Source organism: Podarcis gaigeae (assembly GCF_964106915.1).
Source record: "Podarcis gaigeae genome assembly, chromosome: 5".
Classification (NCBI taxonomy): Eukaryota; Metazoa; Chordata; class Lepidosauria; order Squamata; family Lacertidae; genus Podarcis; species Podarcis gaigeae.
Genome location: NC_139681.1, coordinates 68,550,226 through 68,577,219, shown reverse-complemented (window position 1 = coordinate 68,577,219; position 26,994 = coordinate 68,550,226). Strand labels below are relative to the sequence as shown.

General features: G+C 39.9%; 2 protein-coding genes across 2 annotated transcripts in view; both read right to left on the bottom strand.

The window, feature by feature from the left end:
• The window catches only part of LOC310844489 (uncharacterized protein), a gene marked incomplete at its 5' end in the record, with an annotated part of 301,437 nt that overhangs the window by 199,558 nt on the left and 74,885 nt on the right, over nucleotides 1–26,994 (bottom strand). The gene's annotated exons all lie outside the window — the stretch shown is intronic.
• The window catches only part of CLSTN2 (calsyntenin 2), a 317,847-nt gene continuing 311,264 nt past the window's right edge, over nucleotides 20,412–26,994 (bottom strand). The window contains exons 15-17 of the mRNA XM_083742081.1: nucleotides 26,486–26,609; nucleotides 25,681–25,865; nucleotides 20,412–23,903 (exon numbers count right to left, since the gene is read on the bottom strand). Of these exons, the coding sequence (XP_083598207.1) occupies nucleotides 23,694–23,903; nucleotides 25,681–25,865; nucleotides 26,486–26,609 (519 nt within the window). The 3' untranslated portion in view covers nucleotides 20,412–23,693. The remainder of the gene's footprint in view (nucleotides 23,904–25,680; nucleotides 25,866–26,485; nucleotides 26,610–26,994) is intronic.

Below are 26,994 nucleotides of genomic sequence, written 5' to 3'. Positions count from 1 at the left end.
GTAAGAGGAAAAATTCAGCTGCTAAAGTCTTGGCAGGAGCTGCTGATTTGAAGCACTTGACTGCTCTTTTATAGTCACTCTACTGGCTACTGATCCATTTCCAGTCTCAATTCAAAATGCTAGTTATTATATTTAAAGCTTTAAAAGACTTGAATTAGATTAAGTAAAGGACCTTCTTCCTATACATTCTTGCCCATCCACTAAGGTCAACTGGAGAAACCATTTGAGATGTAGTTGGCATGAATGGCTTGAGACTAGCTTACCTGAAAGATTGCCTTCCTCTGTATAATCTTGTCCAGGAATTTAGAACTTCCAGAGATGCCTTTCCTGCTGTCCTACAGGTACTCATAAGATAGCAAGATTTATGTGAAGGGTGTCCATGTGGCTTATTTACAGAGGATATTCCTCTGTTCTGAAGGGCTATAAGAGAACTGTTTGAATGTGTGTTCTGTTTGAAAGCTGTCAGGTCCATGCCTGGTTTAAAGATAAGGTACCATAAAAAGGTTGACCAGGAGCCTTGAAATTGCCAGTCAACAGTTAGCAGTACATGGTAAACAAACTGAGCAGGCACATAAGACATCTGATTTGTTGTCCCCACTAGGATAAGATGTATTTCTAATTATAGCAATTATTTCTAAACTTCTATCTATACAAATAAATCAACACATGCAAATATAATAGAGACTGGTTTCTGTTTTGCCTTTTTTTCCTGGTGGTCTTCTTTCTTGGCAATGCATAACTGGCTCTTAAGCAACAATGCCTTTTCTGTGGTGGCTCCCCACATCTGAAACTGTCCACCAGGAGTTGATCTTATAGGTGCAAAACTATGCTCAGAAATTGATTCTAAAAGATTGATTGCATGCACAATGTCCAATGTGTACTGTATTATGCACCAGTCCTTACTTTCAATTGAATGTGGTTAAGAGTGCTGCACAGAGTGGTAATTCCAAAGTGATTAATCCAGATTGATTCATTGGGGCTAATCTGAGATACACAATCTGTGTACTTTACCCAAAGTATGCCTTCCTTAACCCCAATTTGCTTCAGGGTATATTGTATATACAGCACCACAAGCCCCCAAGACAACCACCTTGATGTATGGGCTTCTCTCGTGCAGAATTGATTAACGGGGCTCTGACAAGTAGACCCTTTGGGCTCAAAGTAGGGTTTTCAATCTTACCTTCCTGTTTTGATCTGATTTCAGAATTTGTGTGCTCTAACCTAATCATCGAGATTTGTTTTTAAGAACCACAATAAATCATTCCTACTTCCAATCCATCAATGCAGTGAATGTGAACATGGGTTACTCTCTAATTCTTTTTAAACCCTGAAGGTTTCATATACATCTTTTGGGGAGCCTTATTGTAAATTGGATGGAATGCCAGCAGATGTACAAAGAAAACACTTTAAACTTGTAGATTACAGTTAAGTATTCAAAAACACATTTAAAAAAATAGAAAACAACTTCATTCACACAAATGGCCTATGTGATATCCAGTATGCATGAATAATCAGTTGTTTGAATATATTTACGTGGTGTACTGGGCTGGGGTTCTGTGTTGGGCAAAGGTCTGCCTCCCCCCAGTCTGCATCAGCTCTGATGGCCTCCTGTCCAGTGCCAGTGGATGGAGGCCAGTGGTATGGAGTTCCTGCTTTGCCCCAACAAATGCCCTGTTGAGCAGAAGTGCTTCTGGAAGGATCCTTGCCAGTGGCAGGCACTGGCAGCCCCAGAGGAGAACTTTTCAGGGAAAGGACTGGGCTGAGTTGGTCATACTGTTGTAATGTAATGGCTTCAGACTTGTTCCCCATGGCAGGGCTGTGGATGCAGTGCAGTCCCTGCCACTCTGGGGTTGAGGTTAGGAAATCATCAGATTAAAATGGACAGGAATGCAGTTTAACTTCTTTTCCTAATATAACTGTAGTAGAGTTGCCCAGTGGCGTAGCGTGGGGGGTGCAGGGGGGGCCGGCCGCTCTGGGCGCAACATCTGGGGGTTAGGGGGCGCAAATTCATGGGTTAGGGGGCGCAAATTCATGGGTTAGGGGGCACAAATTACTTGCCTTGCCCCAGGTGCTGACAACCCACGCTACGCCACTGGAGTTGCCATATTTTGAAGAGCAAAAAAGAGGACACATTTGCTGACTTCTACTCTTAATGGATCACTATTACTACTCTCATTTTACATACCCATGAAAAAAAGAAAGTGTCTTGGGAAAAGTTGACATATGGCAATCCTATTAGAACACATGCTCCTGAAAAGGATGACTGCTTCATGATATGGTAGGGATTTTGTTTTACTATTTGGACAAAAGTTGCAGCAGGTAGCAATTCTGACTTTGATGTTTAAGCGTCACTAAGCAGAATACTGATACCCATATGAAGCCAGAATCGTCATCACCATATATGTAGTGAATTCAAGTGCTGAATTAAAACAGTTATATAACAAATAAAAAACAAAAAACACTGAGCATCTGTTGGGTAGGGGGGGAAACAGAAAAACTGGCTGTGGTGGGGAGGAGGAATGGAATGGAGGTCACAAAAATGCATAGCTGACTGGCTAAAATACTGAACGGAAGCATATATCACTACAGTATTTTGTTGCATGCCCCCACTTGTGAATAAGGAATAATGACTAGCCTAAAACAGAATGTTTCTGATAAGATCTGCAAGCAAAAATAAGACTTTGCCAAGTGTTGTGTTAAGTATAAAAATTATATTTCCAAAAATGGTTTCCCTGGACTTTGAGGATGTAATTCATCCCAGCCTGTTCTACTAACACCTCTTGCAATAAAAATAGTTGTTCTTCTAGATGTCCTTCAGCATTTTATTGAACCAGGTCATCGGAGCATGGTTCACTTCAAATCCATGCTTAATGAAGCATAAGCTATATTAATAGCAGCTATTAAATCTGAAGGAGTTGATAGGAATTTGGATTCAACGTATCAAGTGAAACAGTAGTTCTATGAACTAGGAGTGACAAATCTCCAGTTTGTGACGTACTTGAGGGATTTCAGTGTGCCTTTGCTCGTGCATCACAACCGGAACTGAACCGGGTATTTGTACAATAAGTTCCCTTTAGAATAGAGAGGGGTCACTCCTAAATGTTGGTAAAAAAATGCTGTTAGTTAACAAGGTAAAAAAGAAGTAGGACAGTGTGGACAGTGGATAAAATAAAATATTTCCTCTGACCCACTCGAGGTCACTGCAGTCCTGCCGCTAGTACAAAAGCAAAAGGAGACTGTCTTCCTCAACAAAGCTCACACCCCCTGCCCTTGAGCACAGCAGGTAGAAAGGTTGTTATTAGAGTGGTCTGCTTACACATTGCCAAAAAAGATGCGCTGCATCACTCCAAAAGAGGACGCAGATTTGCATAAAGCTTGCCAATGTTAATTTCTGTTTATAGAAGCAAAATTGAAAGTAATTACTGGAATTGAAATAGAAATATGTCTGACCATAAGGGGCAAGACTGATCAAGCAATTTGTGTCCTTGCTCAGACTGCTTGTCAAGGTGCTCACAGTTGATGGGCAACTTTAAGGCCACTGTTCTCCCTTCTTAGGGTTTTTATGTTTAAACTGGACTCCTTCAAATAGAGGACAGCTGCAAGTCCTCTGTTATATAGCATACATGACCAGCCTATTTGTTATCTGGCTATTTGTAACATTATATGTAGAGATCAAATTGGTCAAGGAAAGGTAACAGCCCATGTTTCCCTATTGTAAGTTAGTATTTTGCCCTCTGTTTTCACTAGAAATTACACACCAAAATGCCAGTTTTGTTGATCTTGAAAGAGTCTTCCGTTCCAAGAATTCCAGGCTGTGCTACTCACAATTTTTGCAGCATTGACTGGCACTGAAACTACTTTAATAGCATTCAGTATTGTTGTGCTGCTGCTAAGGTTTGCCTTTCTTTGCTCTTTTTCTAATATGAACTAGTTATGTAATAGTAAAACCTGATATAATTTCCTGCTGAAGAGCCCAACACAGTCCATTTAATTTGTTCTTTCAATTTTCTCAAGCCATTGCCAAAATTTGCGGAATATAACCAGAATTAGGAGCAGATGATCATCTACTTAGTAAGGCAGCTTTGTAAGGTATTAACACAATCTCTTGAAGCATTTACAGACTGTTAGTTTCATAAATATTCTAGAACATGACAGTAATGCCCTTGTCATTGCAGGTATTTACTTTGCTTAATGACAGTTATGGGATTTATTGAATCTGTTGCAACAGTTGGGAAGTTTTTACTAAGGAAAATTTAAACTTTCCCCCCAATACCATTCTGGATTAACAGGTAGAAGTCATTTTTCTATATATTTTATTCTGTCTATGTGTAAACATGGCTTTTAAAATAGACTCTTAGCTACAGCATGCTTTTTAATGAATGCAAATATCATATTAAAGCAGATAATAGATCATTTGTTCCAGATGATACATGACTTACCTTCACGGTTATGTGAGATTTGGAGAAGGAAGTACATCATATGTTGGAAGGCCTGGTGTTGTTACAATTGTACTACTACAACTAACTTGGCTAGGATTATGGAAATAAATGGGTGATAGGCTGGATCTAGACACATCAAAGAAACTTTTCAGTTTAAAGCATTGTAAATTTAAACAGGGAAAACAGATAGAGAAAAACAGGACTCCACATCGCCATTTGGTGGCCAAACATTTTGTCACACAGACAACAAATTTAACTCACTTTTTCTTTACCTGTCTGAGTCCATAGTCGCCCTGTCAGTGGAAGGTCTGTACAAGGATGTCCACTTGCACAATGGGGCTTTCCCAAGTCTTCTGTCTCTTGTCTCCATGCCTCCCTAATTGGGGGAGTCTTGAGAACCTCCTGAGGAACCATGAGGAAGGAGTAGTGGGGGTATCGTTCCGTTCTGTAAGCTGATATACTTACACAGATGGAATGTGTAGAAAAGCATGATGTTGAATTCCATTGTGTGTGTGTGTGTGTGCATGATCAAAGGTACTATCATCTTCTTTATTATGACATCATGTTTTCTGGGACTGAGTCCCAGTTCAAATAAAGACTAGATGGCAGCAAAGAGGGTACAGCAAATTACTAGAGTTCATTCGTATTACGTGTTCCTAACACCTTCAAGAGCTAGTTTGTTACTTCCTGACATATTTCACTTTTACACTGCTACTTCCTCACTGGTTGGTGAACTTGTCTATGTTGGAAGTGAAGTTGCCTTCCATCTGTTAAAGCATTTGTTCCTTCAGTCAAATGTACCACTTACATCTTGAAATATTCAATAAAACAAGGTGTGTTTATAAAGGGGGGGGGCAGAAAGGGGTAGGAGTTTATCTTTTGATCTCTCTCCCTAGCCACTTCATGCATTCAAAGCATTCCCCATACCAAGCATGCAGTAACTATTGCCTCACACTCAGTATCATACATTTCGTCTCTCACTCATGTATACATGCAACCCCTAAATCTGTTCCCTTTCCTCCTCCAGCCACATATGACTATGTTTTTAAATGAAGAGGACCATCTTCCTTTGGTCTGATTCCACTTATCATATTTTTCTGAGTATAAGATGAGGGTTTTTTATTAAGAAAGTAATGTAAAAAATTGGGGGTCGTCTTATACATGGGTAGGGCAGGGTGATTGTTGGCAGCCACGAGTCAGAGATAAACAGCGACAATTGGGCAGGTGATTGGTGTATGTGGCAAGGGCTGGTTGGGAATGGCTGTTGTTGTGGCAATTGCGCGGGCAATTTGTGGCTTCTGGATGTGATTGGGCAGATGATTGGTGTCTTCTGTGAGGCGTGCGCTTGTCAGCTTCAGGCGGGTGAGCGGTTGTCGGCATTCCCCACCAAAGAAAGCTCAACAACTCTGGGCAATCTTCCCCCCAAAAGCTCAGCAACCCTGGGCAATCCCCCCCCATAAAAAGCTTAACAACTCTGGGCAATCTCCTTCCATTTTCTTAATTTGGAGTCCTAAAAAATCGGGGTTGTGTTATACATGGGGGCATGTTATACACTGAAAAATACGGTACTTATGAAAGGAAATGTATTTCCCTTCATGCAATGTGAATGGCAATCCCATACAGGGAGGACAAAGAAAACCGAACATAACCATTTATGTGAAATCCTAAAATCATATTTATTGGCCAATTCACAGAAAGTGCCAGAGTGATCACAAAAAAATTATGATTTTCTTTTTTTTAAATATACATATACAGGCCAAGTTTTTAAAACACAGGTTGGTTTTCCATAAGAATTTGAGAAATCATGTGGTAAAAACCAGAATCTTTTACAGTCTGAAATTCAGAATTTATTGTTCAAAGTGACAAAGATTTACATCACAAAGTTGCGGGTAGGAATGGCAAGGGCATAAAGAAACTTAATCTATCTACATAACAAATTTAATTTTTCAATTCTAATTTATTATGTGATCATTTCTAACTGTACATTTTGTTAAAGAATTTTCTTAAAAAATAACAATAAGCTGCAGATCTATACTATAGTCATCTTAAAAAAAAGCATTCATATTCCCCATCTGAATTGCATATACTCATTGAACTCCTTTTCCTGCATATATTATATAGATCCACCCTTTTAAAATTTCATTTAGCACTTGCAACAAGATGCTTCCAGATGCTGTTTGATTGCCTCTCATGTACAACAATATATTTAAGTGTAATGAACAAATTAATGCAGAAGAGAAAGATTTTCAGACACATAAATGGGCTCAAAACCAAGAATAGATGCAAGATTCCTTTGTATCACATTTGTTTTGTCTCTAACGGTGACCAGGGCTGTTCAGTAATTAAACTGGCAAAGGGTATCAAACCTTCAGAAACTGAAAAAAGAATGCCAAAGGCTAGAATTATTGCTAATCAACGTGAAGTAATGGGCCACTGTGGAAGCAAATCATACAAATTAAAACTTTTATGGGAAAAGCTACTACATGCTGCATTCTCCAATCTGGCAAACTAGCACTTTTACTGTCTAGTTAGTATGAAATACAGTGAAATGAAACTGTTCTGACCACTTCCCACATCCTGGCATTTCAATGTGGAGACTTGTGGAAAATCTTGGCTGCTGATTGGTCAATGCACTAAATCAGAGGGGCCCTTCCACAAGGAGAAGGCTTTTTTCACATTAAGAAGGGCCTTTTCTGGCACTTACAAGATCCTTGTATGAGAAAAGTGATATCCAGGGGTGTGCTTCCTTTTGTGGAAGGAACTAGAAAAGTTTCCTGCACTACATGTGCCACAGTGTCTTGTAATGCTCAATTGCAGAAAAGACGCACAATGTCTTCACACTATGTCTTCTGCTTCCTCTGCATGACAATTCACAGAACAGCACCACTGCCAGAAATTATTCTGCTAGCCTTTCTCTAGAACCAACCTACACTTTTCTGTTCCCAAAAAACAGCAAAGAAAATTGTGGTGCTCGGTTTGGTTATTTAGTTAGCTAGTATCTCCCATGAATCTCAAGAAAGCATGCATGGGGCAGTCTCTCATCCAGGTATTGATCAGACTTACTTAGCTTTAATATGGTAGCTAAGACTTCTAGACTTGGAGTGGGGAACCTCTGGCACATGGGCCACTCTTCGCCTATCCCCCCAAGTGTGTGTGTAGCATCTAAATCAGTATACAAGGCTGTTTTCCCCAAATGGGAAAATGTAGCATCCTGTGAAGGATGCGAAGGCGGGGTTAAACCCCTTTCCTCAGCAGGGAACTGGGGTAGCAGCCAAACTGAGCAGGGTTTTACAGCTGCTCACCAGTGAAAATCAGTTCAGCAGGATTCCATGCAACACCCTTCCTGACTGCCTCAAATCACCTGCTAAAATAGAGGTTCCTCTCAGTGTTTTAGCAGACGGCTCCATGCAAACCTCACGGCAACTTCTGCTAAAATGATTACTCCTCCAAGGACCATGACCTAGCATCCCTTATCCGACTCACTTAAATATTTCTTCACTTGCTTTCTAGACAGCATTTTTAGACACGCCATTCTTATCAAACATCCCATTTTTATGCACTATTTGCACACCCATTTGTTGAGGGGAAAAATGCCTGATGAGATAAAGGAATCTTAAAACTGTGCTAAAGAAAGTATTCAGCTTATCCCAGTTCTGTATTGAGTTGTCAGCTGGAATCCACAATCCAATTGTTTGCTACTATGGGTGGTTTTTAGGAGTTGGATACAGTGCTTTACAATACAAATATACAAGTACTTGCCTTTTTTGTCCTATCCTCTTACCCTTTCTTTCCTTCAGTTTTACACTTTCCCCTTTCCCCCTTTGTATTGTGTTCTTAGTAATAAATTGTGGCTTTCTTTACTTTTTCAACAGGAACCCCATCTATTTTGCGTTGTTGTTGTCTGCTCACAATAACAATACACTGCGACCTCGACTTCATTAATTTCAATCCTGTTTATGTGCAACCGCTGCTTAGGCAGTTTGTAGATCACAACATTTTCTACTGTGAACAATGAACATTAATCAGCTAGGAATAAAGCATGGAGGCCAGAATACAAAGTAATTCTGTAAGGAAATGGACTCAAGACCTTAATATGCAGAGGCGTGAACGTGCTCATCCAAGCAGCCATGGTAACATGTCTCTGCTGCCTTCTCCGTAATGTCATGACAAAGCTAGGCACAGAACTACAGAAGGGTATCCAGCTACCTGGTGTCCAAACCAGCCATCTTACGCACATTACTTCTGTTTGGCAGAAGGTGCTAGGACTATTAGGAACATTACAGAAGCATACTGTCTTGGGAGCGGGACTTCATCTCTGCCAGAACACACACTTCCAGCATCTCTCAGGTGGGTGCCATTGTGGGCCGCTTCCTGACAACGATAGTGCTGCTTGTTTACAACAACCATATGCTCCAAGTAGCTGGTGGTGCAGCAGCAGGGGCACTCCAGCAGGGGCACTCCAGCTGGCTCCAACAGTCAAGGCTTACCTCTCTGAAGCCAGAAGATGAAGGTGGAGGTGGCTGGCTGCTGCCATGGCCGGATGCAACATGGAGGATCTGCGCTGCATGGCAAGGCCTTGTGTGGTGAGACCCCCACAAAGAAACGAGGATTTCAAGCTGCAGCCTGGTTGGGAGTGTACATGTGCATCTTTCTCCCTGTTAATGAGTGAAGACGCTGAGAGGGGGAAATAATCTGAACCTTCCTATCTTGTCACGTGATTTTGGTTTCAAGATGGCATCAACATCGGCATCTGGGCTGGCAACTGAGGTGGTAAGTTCCAGCATTTTTCCCCTAGAAAAAAAGCACTTCTTGGGAGTAGTTGTACCACTTACTGGTTTGTCACTTAACACACACAGAAGCTAGAAAAATCCTGGATAGATCAGGAGCAAAGAGGTCACCCCATGTTTTCTTATCATATCAGTTGCTGGACCCATTGTAAGCAGTTTGGGCCAGTCAATGTATAACCCCAGCATAGGGTGTATCTTCCTGTATTGGCTGTAAAGGTTAGGCTATTAGGGCTCAACTGCATGTTGAATATGTGTATGTTTGTGTGTGTGTGTCCTTGCTATTTGTACTTTTTTTTTTAGCTTTCTGGAAAACTGTGTTTATACTGCTGCAGAGTTTAATCACTAGGTAGCACTGCTCTTGTTTGAGAAAGACAATGAGCTTCTTGTTCACTGTGTCTCCTAAGCCTTCTACGACACTACGTGACATCATCTCCAATACAAAACGATGCGCTGCCATACCTAAGAAGTGATGTACATGTTTAGTAAAGAAAATAATTTACTAGAGGCTGCAATAATGATGAGACAGGAATGCATGGATTGAAGACAATTTAGATATTTGCAGAAGCAATAGTAATGAGAATATATATATATATTCATGTGAAAAGTTTTAACAATATGAGACTATGCTTACTCCCAGGTTGGTAGGTATAGGATTGCAGCCTAAATGATAATGAAGTACTGTTACTGTTTAACAACACACAGAGATGCAGATATTAGACAACCAGTATGCAAGTAGTCTATTGAAAGTTAAACAGAATGTTAAAAGCATATTTATGATGTTCTCTACTAGTTTATCATGTTGAATATTATTCCATTTGAGGCAGTGTAAGCTTAATCCTGAGAACAGTAGAAGCAAGTATTACAAGTTATACTACTATGTATATCACTAAAAAAGGGGATAGAACAGATAGATGGAATATACATTTTGTGTGTAAGGATGCATTTGGAAGATAATAATAATAATAATAATAATAATAATAATAATAATAATAATAATTAATAATAATTTATTATTTATACCCCGCCCATCTGGCTGAGTTTCCCCAGCCACTCTGGGCGGCTCCCAATCAGTGTTAAAAACAGTATAGCATTACATATTAAAAACTTCCCTGAACAGGACTGCCTTAAGATGTCTTCTGAATGTCAGGTAATTCTTTATCTCTTTGACATCTGATGGGAGGGCATTCCACAGGGCGGGCGCCACTACCGAGAAGGCCCTCTGTCTGGTTCCCTGTAGCCTCACTTCTTGCAATGAGGGAACCGCCAGAAGGCCCTCGGCGCTGGATCTCAGATGTCAGCATTGGTGAATCTACCATTACGGTTGGATGACTAACTCTTTTACCATTACTCTTACCACTTAGTAGCTGATTCTGAATACAAAACCAGCTTGAGTATGTGGTATTACTTTATTGTCGAAAGAACAAACATGGCCTACAGCCCACAATCCAATTACTCCTGTGAAGCTCTAACAAAATGAAGAACTGTTATGGATGGAGTGATTTGGGTGCAGATGCCATAGTTAGACATGACTTTGTCTGAATAGCTGTTATTCTATAAAACAGAACATATCAATATGTCTCCATAGCTAAACTATCTGCATCGTTTTAGAACTATATATATTTTACCTTTGGAATAGATTACTTCTGCTTTTTTTAAAAAAATGTTATTCTGCTTGTGATGGTTTTAGGCAGGAAATTGAACCTATTGATAGTCAATGTTTCTAATATTTTTAATCAATTTTAAAATATTGGTTTAACAGGATGTTATTTGAACTGGGTGCAAACAGCCCAAATGACTGAATGGTCAACAAATGTTATAAATAAATAATGAGAAAGAATGTTTTTGATTTAGATCAAAAACAAGATACAAAATTAAATGATCAGATAGAAACATGGTCTAATTCCTAGTCAAGTAGAATCAAAAGCATTTTGAGGCAGCCTGGAAAAAACATACTCCCACTTCTCAAGCTGATTCCACTTTGAATTAATGAATGCTTGCAAACCTAGATTAATTGACCCTATTAAAGAGCCATGTGGTTCAGATGCTAAAACCTTTGGGAAGATTTTATAAAAGTCCTGTGAAATTTTATACCAAAGGAATGAAGTTAAAATATCCCTCATAGTAAAATATCTATCTATGTCCATATTAACATCTATTGAACATTTGTCCATTTGAAGTAGTTCACATAGACCATTTCAGAGAACAGACAAGAATCAACATGGAAATATCATTTTCCTCTTCCCTCCCTGTCCCTTTCCCCTTGTACGTTTAGTGTTTTTAGCTGGTACGTCTGTGGGAAGGGTCTTGTTTTAATGGAGTGCATGTAAGCTGCTCTGGGGGCCTTTTTAGATGATCAGGGATACAAATGCTGATGCTGATGATAAATTTTCTGGAATAATATTAGTCTATTCTAATCTGCATCACCTTCATCAATTTAACACTTCCCATTGCAGTTTATTATCCAAGTCAATAACTTGCATACAGAACCATAGAACTGCGCAGTTGGAAGGGACCCTTAGGGTCATCTAGTCCAGCGATTCTCAACCTGTGGGTCCCCAGATGTTGTTGGACTACAAATCCCATCATCCCTAGCTAGGGGTGATGGGAGTTGTAGTTCAACAACATCTGGGGACCCACAGGTTGAGAAAGGCTGATCTAGTCCAACCCCCGGCAATGCAGGAATCTCAACTAAAGCATTCATGGCAGAGAACTATCCAACTTCTGCTGAAAAGTTGACTCATGGGAGTCTGTTCTACTCTCGAACAGTTCTTACTTCCAAAAAGTTCTTCCTGATGTTTAGTCGAAATCTCCTTTCTTGCAACTTGAAATCATTAGTTTGGGTCCTAGCCTCTAAAGCAGTAGAAAACAAACTTGTTCCATCTTCCATGGGACAGCCCTTTACATACTGGAAGATGGCTATCATCGCCTCCCAGTCTCCTCTTTACCTCGCTAAACGTCTCTAGACCCCTCAACTGTTTCTCATAAGGCTTTATTTCCAGACCCTCTATCATCTTGGTCACCCTCCTCTGCACACATTCCAACTTGACCTTTGTTACTCTGATTGTTCAGACACTCTTCTATTCTACCTGCTTTCACACCACTCAACTTTCAATAAACTTACTTTCTCTTTACACCATTGCCCAATTAATCTTGGGTCTTGCTGATTCTTCAAAAATCAAAAGGTTACTACCAAAATACCAGTGTTTACTGTAGATTAAAGTAACGCATGAGACTGCCTTTTAACATTGTTCAGAAATGTCAGATTATGGCAGGCAGATCAGTTTAAAATTGTCACTCTGTTTCCCTTATTAAAAGAAACAGCCTGGCTTCTTGTATATTTCTGGGCACTATTCAGAGTGCTGGTACATTCTTGCCTCTGATATATATGATCTTCAGGGGATCTACTTTGGTAGCTTCCATTTCAAAATATAAGTAGGTGAAATGTGTTGGGAAGACCTGCTCTTTAGTGGTGTTTATGGAACATACTTGCATGCTGTAACATTAAAACTGTTTAATTTGTCTACACTTTTAATAGCTGAGCTGGGAGGAGACTAATGCTTCCATTATTGTTTTCAAGTGTCTATGTTTCTCTTTAATGTCATTGTTGAAGAATACTATGAAGTTTTTCATTTGGTTATGATTGCAAGCCACCTTGGAGTCTAGACAGCATGCCAATATTTCAAATAAAATAAAATACTAATAAAAGCTGTCACTTACCACTTGAAATAATTATAAGGGGAAGCCTCTGCCAAGGTGACTTAAAATGTTTGTACAATGAGCCTAAGAATCTGATCACCACACATTATTGTGTTACACCACAAGCAGGGTTACAAGAGCACTTTAAGACTATGGCTTAATTTGCTCCCACAATTGGCTGTGGCAGAACAAAGCTTCTTATATTAATCTGGACATCTGTTCTGCTGTGGCTACTTTTCTATATCATATTTTACTTGTTTATGCATTGCTTTGACAGGATGCAGTTCTAAAGAGTGGCTTCACAATACTTTAAATAAATAATCTTGGTTCTCTGGTGCCCTTTTGTAGACCAAAGGACATCATCCAATGAAGGTATGAGCAGGCTTGAGAGAACCCCAAGGCTGTCCGAAAACAAAACCATTAGGGTGAAAAGTATTTATTTTGGTGGGTAATACCTCAAAAGAGCCCAGTGAGGATTGGGTAGGGGTGGGTGTACGTGCCAATTTCGCTTTCTCATTTTTCCAGTCTTTCTTTCAGTTTTCCACACTGCCACAACAGTTTGCAATTTTCTCCTAATGTACCCATTTTTGTACTCAATTTTGCCTAATAGCTACATTTTTACAAAGGATCTTTGCATGTTATTTAAAAAATATAATGGATGTTCGTATGTTATTTTCACCAACATGCTTTTTTTTTTTTGCACTCTTTACCCCAGTGTATGCATTTTTGCGCAGATTACTTGGCTAGATAATTGTACAGCAAAATTCAAATAAGTGTTACTTTCAAAAGATGACAGTGTTTTTGTTTGCATATTGTTTGGGGAAGAATGAATTAGGTAAGTTTGCCTTCAATTCATATTGTACTGAATTTCTCCCGCATCCCTAGATCTGTTTAGTGGGCATCAAATGCTGCCCTATAGTTGAGAGGGAGAAAACGTAAAACAAGAATAGGGAGTTTTGAGTGAAGTAGCTGGGATCCTGAATAGGGAGCACTCTGCACTGTAACATTATTTTGCAAGTCTCACTTGTCAGACATCAAATTTATGCCTCAGGATAAAAATTATTATACAGCTGGCATCTTTGTCCAAAACCCAGTTGAACTAGCATGCATTGATGAAATCCGATTGGATGGAGAAGGAATGAGTCTCTGTTTCTTAAATCTATTATCCAGGTTTCATAACACCAGTCAAGACTTGAGGAGTGAAGAGAGGGTGGCAGCTGTTATTTCTATGGATTTAATGCCCTCACCCATCATGCTTAAGTATCCTATATAACAGACAGCCACATTTTCTTGGTCTAAGAATGTAATTTCTTGTTTTTATACACTCATTCCCAAAACACTATGGCTTTTCTTCACAATACTTGGGATTAAGCTTACTTTACAGATGTGAGGTTTCATTCTATTAAACATTTTCCCAGCACTCTGCAGCCTCCACAGCTGCCTGGACTTCCTGGGCTTCCTGATTGAAGTCTGGAAAACCTGAAGGGTTTGCCACTCCTCGCATGCCTGGGATTGTGTGCTTGCCAATTTGGGTTTGCCTTTCCTATTGCTTAAAAACAAAGAAACAAACTGATTTATTTTAAAATGAAAAGTCTTCACTTGAAAAACAACAACAGCTGACTGCTGCACAGTAAGCAGTCGCTCTGTCTTCTTTGTGCTTACAGAAAAGCCCAGCTGAGAATGTCGTGAGGAGTTCAGTAAAGGCAATCACCCAGGAAGGCTGTACACTGTAGACCACCAGAAAGATGATTGGTAGAATAAAAGAAACGACACTCGCAAACACTCCTTAGCCACCTTAAAAGCAAGGTAAGCACAAAACCTTACCTGACTGCTGCACAGTAAGCAGTCGCTCTGTCTTCTTTGTGCTTACAGAAAAGCCCAGCTGAGAATGTCGTGAGGAGTTCAGTAAAGGCAATCACCCAGGAAGGCTGTACACTGTAGACCACCAGAAAGATGATTGGTAGAATAAAAGAAACGACACTCGCAAACACTCCTTAGCCACCTTAAAAGCAAGGTAAGCACAAAACCTTTTACCTACAACAATTTCAAAGAATTGTTTAATGTGCTTTTGAATGCAGCATCTTCTTTCATCAACTGGTGGCAAATGTTTTTAAAAATGGGTTGAAGCAACTTTTTGGCACAGCACTTGTAAAGAAGAAGCATTTTACTGCACCTAGTGTTGCCAAAGCATACAGTTGGAGACGAAGAATATAAAACCCTTGCTTTTGGAATATTTAGGAATAAGTGGCATTTTTTAAAAACAGAACAATTTCAAACTGCAAAATGCATACTCATTAAGAACTGTGACTTTCCTGCATGAAGAGACATTAAGAGCCAAGTAATAACTGACATAGGGGATGCGGGAGACGCTGTGGTCTAAACCACAGAGCCTAGGGCTTGCCGATCAGAAGGTCGGTGGTTCAAATCCCTGCGACGGGAGGAGCTCCTGTTGTTCAGTCCCAGCTCCTGCCAACCTAGCAGTTTGAAAGCACATCAAAGCACAAGTAGATAAATAGGTACCGCTCCGGCGGGAAGGTAAACGGCATTTATGTGCACTGCTCTGGTTTCACCAGAAGCGACTTAGTCATGCTGGCCACATGACCCAGAAGCTGCGGACAAACGCCGGCTCCCTCGACCTATAGAGCGAGATGACCGCACAACCCCAGAGTCGTCTGCGACTGGACCTAACAATCAGGGGGTACCTTTACCTTTACCTAATACCTGACATGACATATTACAAAATCAGAACTATGTGCCTTTTCACTCTGCTCAAGGGAATTGTGACTAAAATTATCTCACTTGGGTGGCCAGGCAGTACCAAACAGCACTTAACATTTAATAAGGTTTCCCAGAACTCCTTAATACAAAATAGGGAAAACGATAAACATAAAAATGAAACAGCAACATCTGATGCTTTCCTTTTTGGCAAGATCAATAAGAGCCTTCAATATCTCCTGGTTCCTCTTTATTTTCTTTAGTAATTCTGAAATGCATTTCATCTTGTTAAATATCCTTTGCAGAAAATCCAATTAAAGTGGACAAAAGAACAGTATTGGGTTTAGATCTGATTATCCATATGTGTATATTTTTCTAACTTTAGAAGGATTTTGATGCAGTTTGCACAGAAAGGAAGCGCAGCAAATCTCTGATTCATAGCAAAATGGATAGATAATTTCCTATGCATTCATCTGCTTCCTGACATACTCCTTGAAAAAATTCTTTAACTACATAAAGTAACTCTGTGATTTGTGTTTAAGGAAAGCTGATGCACAAATACGCTTGAAAAATGTTCATTTCCTTAGGGATTCTTTTCAGAAGACAACATATCTCAGATCTTCTGAAACACATTCACAAAATCACACTATTAATTTTCCTGTAGCTATCTTTAAATTGAACTTCTTTGGTTAGGTGAATATGAAGAACTATGTCGTGGTTACTGTTTCCGACAGCAGTGCTTCAATCTGAGTTATATGAATGTGTGTCCCTTCGCTTCACTCCCCTCCCCATTAAATATTTGAGGGGCTGCCCCCCTCAAAGTTGATGTGCATTGCCATTCCAATGGTGTGCGTACACTGCATCATGTGATTGATTATGTGGGGTGGGGCTTACCTGCCCCCCCTGTCAATTATACTAATGGTCTGAATGCAGTATTATATTATGGGAAAGGCAGGTTTTCAAGGGCCACTGGATCTGTACCTAGACTTCAATGACACTAGCATTTCACCCAAAGTCTTGGGGATAAGTGTCCAAATCATGTACTCAAAATTATGAACCTTATAAATACACACATACACACAGAGGCAACTCATGTTTGCCATTGTTTTCCTTCAGCTCATTTTCTAATATCCTCTCTAGATCTTCTTGGAGGAAAGGCGCAATACAAAAAAGTACTAAATAATATAACAACTGCATTCTTTAGGAACGTGGTAACCACACAACTCCAGTAACTTATTAACCTAGCCTTGGAGCACCATCAAGTTCTTTCTTATCCTGCCTAACAACCACTGAAGGCAAAAGACACTGGAGGTTCTTTAATTTAACACTTGCATGTGGTCAGTCAGAGCTAGCATTTAAGTAGACTGCAGCACAGGAAGACTGTAAGAAGATACCAATTAATTAATTTTCAGCTGCCATCCTATACCCCTCACCTGGAATTAAGCCCCATTGAACTCATTGGGGCATACTTCTGAGTAAACCCACATATAGGATTACACTGATTAACATCTGTAATTCTTCTCCTGAGTGCTATTTTTCTAGAAAAAGAGGTGCCGGAACTCACCATGAATGCCTCCTTTGTTCTCTTATAATGGCAATGGCACCCACTTGAGAGGCGATGGAACTGAGTTCTGGCTGAAAAAGGCCCTGCTTCTCCTATTCACTAAGATAACAATAATAATCATCATAATCTGGCAAAGACAAAGCAAACAAGCCCAGAGGCATAATTTTAAAATATACGCCATAATTTGCCCAAAGGAGATCGTCCAATATTTATATTAATATGTTACCAACATTGAAATTTCACTGTTGTTGCTGTGATAACTTTAAAAAGACTGATTATTCTGAGGTTCTGGCTGCCAGTTTCCTCAGGCTCATAAAACAAGCAGGTTTTCTTCTGCTGTGTTACTGACAGGGGGGAAAAAAAATACCTAGTTACATTTCATGTGTCACATTTCAAATGGCTGCGACACCTTTATTCCTGTCCAAGGGATATTTGCCATCTGTTGCTGGTACAGAAGTACCGGAGCAAGGAAGCAGAAAAACAGCACACAGAACACTGGAGGGGAAGAGAAAGCAACTCACAATGGCAGAGCAAACATTAATCACAAAAATTGGGATGTTAATCATATGGCAGGCATCAAGATTTACTACACGCGGTTCCTTTCCCTCAAACAAGGCTGCTGAAAATTGGCTACATGAAAATTAAATTGCACTATGAGCATTACATTGTTATTTTCAATAAACAGGCACAACTCTCACACATTTATAATTAATATAATCACCCGCTACCTGGAGGGTGTGCATTGGATGATCATATCTCAGTTTAATAAATCAAGATAGGAACAAGAGTTTTGTCCAGCTACTCAGACCCTTCATGGCATGAGCAGTCGAACCATATGATTAACCATAGTTAAAATTGGGAACTTCAGTTACCAGCCATGAAGCCAGTCAGGATATTGAATCAACTTCAAACCATTGTTTTAATTACCTGGGCTTTTTCCAAAGCAGATAACCATAGTTTCCCAGTTTGAATGATATGAGACTCTATGGTTAAAAACAAATGTCCTTGGTTGACAGCTCATGCTGATTGAATGGGTGTAAATTAAGACAAAATTGGAAACTATAATTAGAATCTTCCTGGTTTGGTTGCTTATCCATGAAGGGAAGAGCAAAGGACCTGCATATGCTATGCAGGCAGAAGGCTCATTCATACCTCAGCTTTATAAATCAAGATAGGATTATCAGAACATGGCCTTTGTAAAATGTGCCCATTTTCTAATCACTTGGTGATTACAGAACCTGTGGTCTGGTTTGTAAAACTTGGCTTAATAAGCATTCTCAGGCTCCAGGGGGAAACTTGCAGAGCTTTGCTGCTCTCTTGCCTTTCCTACTGTTGTGCTGCATGGAGCTAAGCCAACACTTGGCTTATGTGTTGTCCAACCATGACTCATGGCTATATGCTTTTCTCACAAATCACAAGTTGGAGCCCTGAGTCCTTGTCCTTTTTGCATGGTCTCACTAAGCCTAGGTATGGCTCAGCCTCCCATCAGGCCAGCTTTGCTATGTAGCAAATGTTGCAGGCTGTAAGAAGAGATAGGACAAGTGATTTTAGTTGCTGAATCATATGATACATAGTGATTTTTTTCTTTTCCTTTTCTTACCTTGCCCTTTTTGTACGCATGACCTATTATCTGACCACTCAAATTCACAGACACGCCTTGTAACTCAGACCTTAGGATCCATGTTCATACCAATGATATCTCAAGTGCCTTTAATTATCTAGGCACCACAAAATTCCCATTGTATCCTAACACAACTGGGTTCCTCAGAAACTGCTGTCCCTGAAGGCCTTGGACCTTAGTTGTTGAGCATCTAGATATCAGTAAACATGAAGCTATGTGCCTGCATTTCTTAATGCTGCCCTTAATTTGAACAAAATGTTGGCAAAGGCCATAACCCTCAAAGTCTGCACTTGGCTTAGTGGCTTCCCAGATAAACTTATTTTCCACACAGATTTGCTCCAAATACACCTTGCCATTAGCCCTCCTGCTGCAAGCCCTCTTGTTCTTTCAGCCTTCTGACAGCCCTCTTGTTCCTAAATGCTGCAAGTTTTGTACCTGAAAAGACAAACTTGAGTTTGTTATTCTTCCTCCACATCATGTTGCTTGCATTTATTGGTTGGCGAGTCTTCTAACAGATGTAAGATGGACAATGGCACTCATTTGGTGTGTCTAGTACCTTCTACTACATATCTGTGCATTTACAAATGGAACATTTTTGCTAATGCACCCAAGGATTATAAACCACTCCACACATAAACATGATCAAGCCAAGCATAACCCCCTCAAGCACAGGGAAGAAAATCAGCTCTGTGGACACAGCAACCATATATCCAAAGCATCCCAAGACTTGGGACTTTGATGCAGCAAACGATATTGGTCTTATAGCACAGAAAAGTGTAAATGTATATCTCACTCTGAAAGACTACAGATACTCCTATGTAGCACAGGCAATCTCAGTACAGATTAAGATAGATATCGCAGAAAGAACTGGAGTAGCTCTGGTCAACTGAAGTGTTTTCATTAAATAGAAAGGCTGCATATTTCTGAGAAGGTGCAGATGCCTGAAATCCTTTCTTTGTTTTTGATCCCTAAGTAATTGATAGTTTTAAGCTAAGAATCAAGATATCACCTTGTAAACAAGGAAACAGAAATGAACAAAAGGAAATATAAATCAGTGACTGTCAGAAATACTGCTGAGAACCAGGGGAGGGAAAATTTAGCACAATTCTTCCTGTTTTCACCATTACTGTAGAATTCTAGATGAAAATAAGAGTTTCTCACTATATGAAGCAGAACTGGTAGAGCATTTAACTCAGGTTTAAGGAACTGAGATGTTGTTAGACTCCAGCTTCCAGCATCCTCATCCAGCATAGTCAATGATCAGAGGTTTGCAGTCCAGCAACATCTGGACAGCCAAACATTCTCCATCCTGATTTACATGGATGTACCATCAAAGTATGTGGATGATAATATAGAATGCATTTAAACGTAAGAGCCTAGCAGGATCCGGCTGCTGGATCAGGCCAAAGGCCTAACTAGCCCTACTTTCTGTTCTCTCAGTTGTCCACAAGCAGAACATGAGCAAAATAGCACTCATATGCAGAGTACAGAACAATTGTGTAAAGCTACTGTGAAGGGAGTATTGGCTTTGAAATCAGAATCTGGAAATATTTACAATTTTTAAAATAAAGCAACTTTGCCTTCCATAATGAACCAGCATAATCTGAACAGATTTATTTTTAATAACTAATTACAGATTATTGGTATTTGTTTGAATGCCCAGTGCAAGTAGATTACAATGGACTTGTCTGTGCAGCTTTAATACAAGTCTTGCATGTTAAACTTTCATCAGGTACCTTAGCATTTTCGTTCAACATATTCATTAAAACATTCTCCCATGTGGTCCTCTTGAGAAATACATCATTCTTTCTTTCCCTTTTTAATGTAAGAAGCACAACCAATGTTAACAGATTTAACAATTCAACTCGACACTTGTTAGCCTACAGAGTCTAATTGATTACAAACTTCTGAATGTAAAAAATAACAATGAATGGCCTATTCGTGAAGCTGAACTTTTCCTTCCTTTTCCAGTCAACTACGGATTAAGAGAGCAATTCTATCGCAAGATCTACTGGGATGGACGGGTTAGGTAAGTGGATCTCCAGCTGAGCTAGTCAGGCTTAAACCCCCAACCTCAGCTCTGCCAGATATATACTGGTGTATCTCCCCCATTTCAGCTAGCCTGGCAAACCTTAAACCAGCATAAGAAAACAGGTGTTCTGGGGGTGGAACCAGAGTGGGAGGACTTAGGCTGGATCCTAAGTCCATTCAGCTCAGTCATGTTACCTGGCAAAGAACACTCTTTTAAAGGCTTGCTTCCCCTCTGCCAAGCCTAAGCCTCATCATTCAGAAGTAGCTCCACTGCTAACAGAGTTTGGACTGGGTGTAACTTTACACCATCTTGACTTACACAGGCTTGCTTAACACCAGCGTCTTGTGTACAAGATTGCTTCCTTTGGGTGCATCTGAATGGTTGAGCACTTCTGAGTATCATCAGAATTTTGACACACAAGTGTGTCATTGCCTTCTCTGGACCTCTATGAATCCACATGGGGATGATAAAATTTGCTGCAGTTCTCAAAGTTAATTGTATGGCAATTCTTATGCTGGTTTGGTAATCAGAAGGAAACTTTTTTTTTTTTAGTAGTAACTTAAATTTAAAAATTCAATTTATATTTGGGAAGTGTTAATTTATTGTCAGAACATTTCATGTAGGCTGCTAAAACAAAACAAATTTAAATATTGGTTCCCCCCTCCCAGCTTACTTTGACAAAGAAATATGGATACATTCTAATACAGAAATTATTTAATTGAGGACTTGTCCATGGGTTAACTAAGAAGGCAAACCCTATACCCACACTACCTTTCTCTCTCATTTCCCTGCTTCTGCTTTAAAATGTTTCAGACCTCATCCATAAGTATGAAAGACCTATGGGCTCATGCCTGGTTAATATTTAACCTCATAGTGCTCAAATGAGACAATGCAGCTGCCCAGATAGATTCCCTTTAGCCCATCCTAGCTTCAAAATGGCACTCCTATCCATGAACCTTAGAATGTCTGTAGTCTTAAACTCTGGCAGCTAGGTAGCAGGAAAGAACTTCCTTCCTTCCTATATTACAGCTCAGTGGTTAAGCATCTGATTTGCATGCAGCATGTCCCAGCTTCAATCCCAGGCACCTCCAGTTAAAACGGATTTGCTAGCAAGTGACGGTTTCTGTCTGAAACCCCGGAGAGCCATTGCCAGTCAGATTAGACATACTCGAAGACAGATGTACAAATAGTCTGACCTAATCGGAGGCAGCTTCCTGCACTCCCTTTGCTCAGAACTTATTCCTGGAGAAAATAAAATAGCAGCAGAAGCTTTTCTCCACCAAACCCCACAGACTGCTCTAACCTCTGTTAACATGTTGATGCTTTCTTGTCACAGGGTGATGAGATGGCATTCCTCCAAAACTCAGGTTAAGATAAAAAATCAAAAGCAAACACAAAAACCTTTAGGGGGGGAATATAAAATTAGAAATTGGAAACTAAAAGACAACGTTCTTTGCTTCTGCATCAAAATGCATTGGCTTCTATATGTCTAAAATATGCACAGCACCAAGTAATGCAGTGTTCCACAATCATGTAGCTGCGAAGACAGAGAAAATTAATGGGGGAATTATACAACAAACCACACAGACATGCCAATGCCTTTTCAAAATTTAGAATACAGTGGTTGAGGAGAGGGAACCAAAACTACCCTATATTATAAATTGCATTTCCTCCAAAACTCTACTAGTTGTTTTTGCTTTAAAGTTCTGTGTTTCATTATCTTGCACTTTCCAAACATTCCTATCCTTCAACAACAAAAATGAAACCAGTCTGGGGTTCAGATGAGAGACCTTTCAGCGGTAGCCTTGTTTGCTTGGTGCCCAATATATTATGGTAGAAAACAGAACATACCAGTTCTAGCTGCAGAAATAAAATCAGGGTCTGTCTTTCTAATATGTGCTAGGGAAAATTCCCCTAGGCTACATATGTTTAGATCCATACACACAGCACTTGTCTAAATCTCAGCCAAGCCAAGCTATTGTATAATGCTGCCATAAGGTATGTCAACAAAGTAATGATTTACAGTGCAGAGAATAGATTTTCTGTGTAAATCAGAAGCAAAGGTCTTAACCCAAGTGACACTCCAGTCAAACCTATTTTTTGCATGATATAACATTGGTTCATCTGTGTGATAGAGGGAAAAGTCATCACATGCAAAGATTGGATTAGGATTTCCCCCTGCCGAGTTTGAACATTAGCAGTGAAATATTCCTGTGTGTGTTTGGGTGTATGTCACACCCACACCAATACACCCAATTTAAAGTACTCTGAATCCCTCTTGCAGAAGGCAATTAATTAAAACAGAACAGTGGAAATGAGAGCAAATTAATGTTGCCCTAATGAGTAGCACCTACATTTTTCCTTCTGAACATAGGATTCTTAACCAAAGTCGAACCAAACCCAGAAAGGGGGTATATATCAACTTGGACTTGAATTCACTTAAATAGAAAAAGAAAAGCTGAACTGTATCCTTTATGGACTGGCAAACAGGACTTTTGCATATTCTTATTTATCTTATTAGACGATATTGGAGTTTCCTGGAAAGGGAGGTGGTAAGGAACATATGGCGTCAGGTTGGTGTTATCACAGGTGAGACATAAACGGTTGTACCCTGTGCTTTTACCAGGTGCCATTACCCATACACTAGGAAAGGAATAACTATCTGGAGCAGTTTGATACAACTACATCAAATTCAGGCAATGCAGTTCTATCATCTGAAGTCAATAGAGTTAAATCCTGCCAATTAACTCATAGATCCAAGATGGGGTTGACGCAGTAGGATTGACTCAGAAATACACAGTATTGGTGTATACAAAAGGAGCAATAAAACTAAGGGTTTCTAGTAGGGTAGTGTTGAATCATCCCACTCCAGCTGATCTTGCCTGGTTGCATTTTGTTTGTCTCCTTTATTTCCAATAGCTGCTTCTTCCTCTTCCTCTTCCTCCTCTTCTTCCTCTTCACTTTCATCTGATTCAGCACTGGTTGTATCTTCCTCTTCCTCTTCCTCTTCTTCGCTTTCTTCTTGTATATGACGAGGTTCTTCATATTTCTGTATTGTGCAGGAACACAGGGAAGAGCTGTTATTAAGAAATTAGTTGTACTACTAAAGGCTAAAAAGGTAATGGGGGAAGAAGTTTACTGATTTTAAAAGTGAGATGAAGTACTAAGAAGCTGGGATTCTGCCTTCAGATGCTTCAATACACAACCATAATCTGACAGCTGCTATTTACCCTAATGGGGCTGCGCTGGACTGCATGGGGGACTTATCTATGATGTGATAAGTGAAACTGATGTTCATTGCAAGAGGGGGCAAGCTAAAGGATAGAGCTAGAAAACAAAGGTAATTGAGGTGTCAGTCAATCACATATGACCTGAAGTCTTCTCTAAAATAGCAAACTCAGCCTAAAATAATTATTTATAGAAAGCAATTCTCCTGAATAATATCCACCAGTGGCTGACTGACAGAGAGCTCCAAATAATTAATGTCCTTCCCACCCCCAATATAAAGGTCTTGATTGAAGTCTGAAAAAAATGAGTTCTGTGAGTGTTATATGCTTCTCCAGGATGATCAAACAAGGTTCCTTTCAGTAATGCGAATGAAAAAAGAGCTGCATATTGACAAAAGTCAATACAATTTTAGACCAAACCATCGTCCTCTTCAGTTTCTTAATCTTCAGTAGTGTAACAGTTGCCATGGTTTATTCCCTCCCATGATCACTACTATTAGATTGCCAGGATCATGTGGAAGAAGCCCATGCTGTGGCTCCAGTTCTAACATTTTGCTGGTGTTAGGATGGAGCTGCAGAATAGGTTCATCCCATATGACGATGTGACTCCAGTATTATTAAGCTGAATTGCTGCATCTTTCATACCACTAAAACCGGAAGGGGCACACTGAGGCAGCTATACTGCTGAAAATAATATTGCAGGCATAGGCAAACTCGGTCCTTCAGCTGTTTTGAGACTCCAGTTCCCATCATCCCTGACCACTGGTCCTGTTAGCTAGCGATGATGGGAGTTGTAGTCCCAAAACATCTGGAGGGCCGAGTTTGCCATTGGAAGCAGTTCTTAGGCATGCTTGCACCTCCTCTGCAACTGGAGAGAATTAATCCTAAAGCTGAGTAGCAGACTGGAGAGAACCCTTCGTCATATAGAATTCCATTATTTTTTTGTTTTCAATGTAGCAAATTATCAGTCCAAATAATCAATTACATTATTTCCCCCCATTAAGGACTTCCCTCAGCTCCCCTCTCTAATTTCTTTGCACATATTGTTCTCTGCATGTTATAAAATTGTACATATCCTTGTCTTCTCTATCATGTGTTCAACTAATAAATTTGTGGATGTTTATTCAAAACCTGCCAAGGAGTCCAGATCATTTTGTTGTCTTGATTTTAGGGTTTTCAAAGAACTCACAAGCCTTTTTCAAAAGTTCCTCACCACTGAGTAGAACATTGACATATCCACTGCTCTGGTCTCTTGACCTCTATACTTGTATGGCAGGAAGTCTAAAATGAGTGCCTAGGTGTGTACAGCTGCACAGACAATCTATGCTATCTGAAACTGTGCTTGTGCAGTTTCAGACTGTGTGGTGTGCCCATACTTGTGTACAGGCACCTCTTTCATACCATTTGTGTATGGGTCATCATAAATAGGTGGTATAGACTAGTTGTGTGGAACCTTTGGCCTTCCACATATTGTTGAACAACAGCTCCTATCATTCCTGACAACTGGCCACACTTGCTGGGCCTGATGAGAGTTGTGGTTTCTCAACATCTGGAGGCCCAAAGGTTCCCAACATCTGGCATCATTGCATTGCTACTTACCTCCATAGGATTGACAGTGATGGTCAGAGCTGAATCATCCCAGTCCATTTCATTTTCTTTACTGTTTTCACTCTCCTTTGAGCTGTGCTTGTAAGCTGCTCGAATTCTATATACTCCCAAAGCTACTATGAAGACTAAGATACTGACACAGACGACTATGACAATAATAGCCACACTTGGAAGTACTGAAATGAAACAAAAATGGGAAAATTAAACATAGCTGTCCTATAGCATCTCTATACAGATATTATTGTATTTCTATCTCATGAAAATACGTGCACATATAACTAAATACTCATTATAGAATACTGTCATTTTAAAATGCTTACTGTGACCCTCCCCCTTGTTGCTGGCCATGACAACAAGCAAAAACAATGGTCCATGCCACAGTCACACTTCCCTTTGTGTAGTTTCGTGACACCGAATTGGTGAAAAATAATAGTTTCATCTGTAATGGAGGTTACATATCTGAACTGCCTTTTGCACATGGAACTTGCATATGGAACCTCCCAGCATACTTACTAATATGACCCCCCCCCCAAAAAAACACACTTTTTTATATAGAAAAAAGGAAAGTGGTTCCACTAGTGCCTGTTGCTTATGATAGCTGCATGTGTAGACTGTATAAAATAAGTTGACCTTTGAATTAGAAGCTGAGGACAACAAACAAAGAAAGGCTATCACCTTCGCATCCACTCATAAGAGCCAGATGACATTTGGCTGCTACCAGGAACCCAATGCTTGACTAGATAGATTTTGGTCTGATCCAAAAAGGCAATTCATATGTTCTTAATACATTTAATACCTGAGCCATGAATACTGTTTATGCTTTCCTCTGGGTGATGAATAGATTGGAGAAACTGCGGCTGTATTACCATATGATTTACATAGTCCATGGTATTGGAGTTGGAGCTATGTAGAATATTAACCTAGAAAAGGAAAAAGAGGATTGATGTTGCAGATGAGTAAGTGGGCAGTTCAATCACCTGCCTCTCTCTGTCTAAAACTCTGGTAGAAAAGTTAATCATTGAACAGATGTTTGAGCCGTTCCCTTCCTCTGAGAGAAGGCAGTTAATTCAAGGCTTGATGTGAAGAATCAGCCTCAAAATTTGCCCAAAAAGATGCATTAGGAGAAGAAAATGCTCATTTAGAGGGAAAGGTTGTGAAAAAACAGATTGTTGGCCTATGACCTCAGCACTTTGGGGGTGGCGGGAATTTTAGGGAACATTTGCTATAGTCATCAGAAGAATGAGTCCAGACTGAAGGGTTTGGTGGCATAAACATTTCAAAACAGTAAATAAGGCAGTATTACAG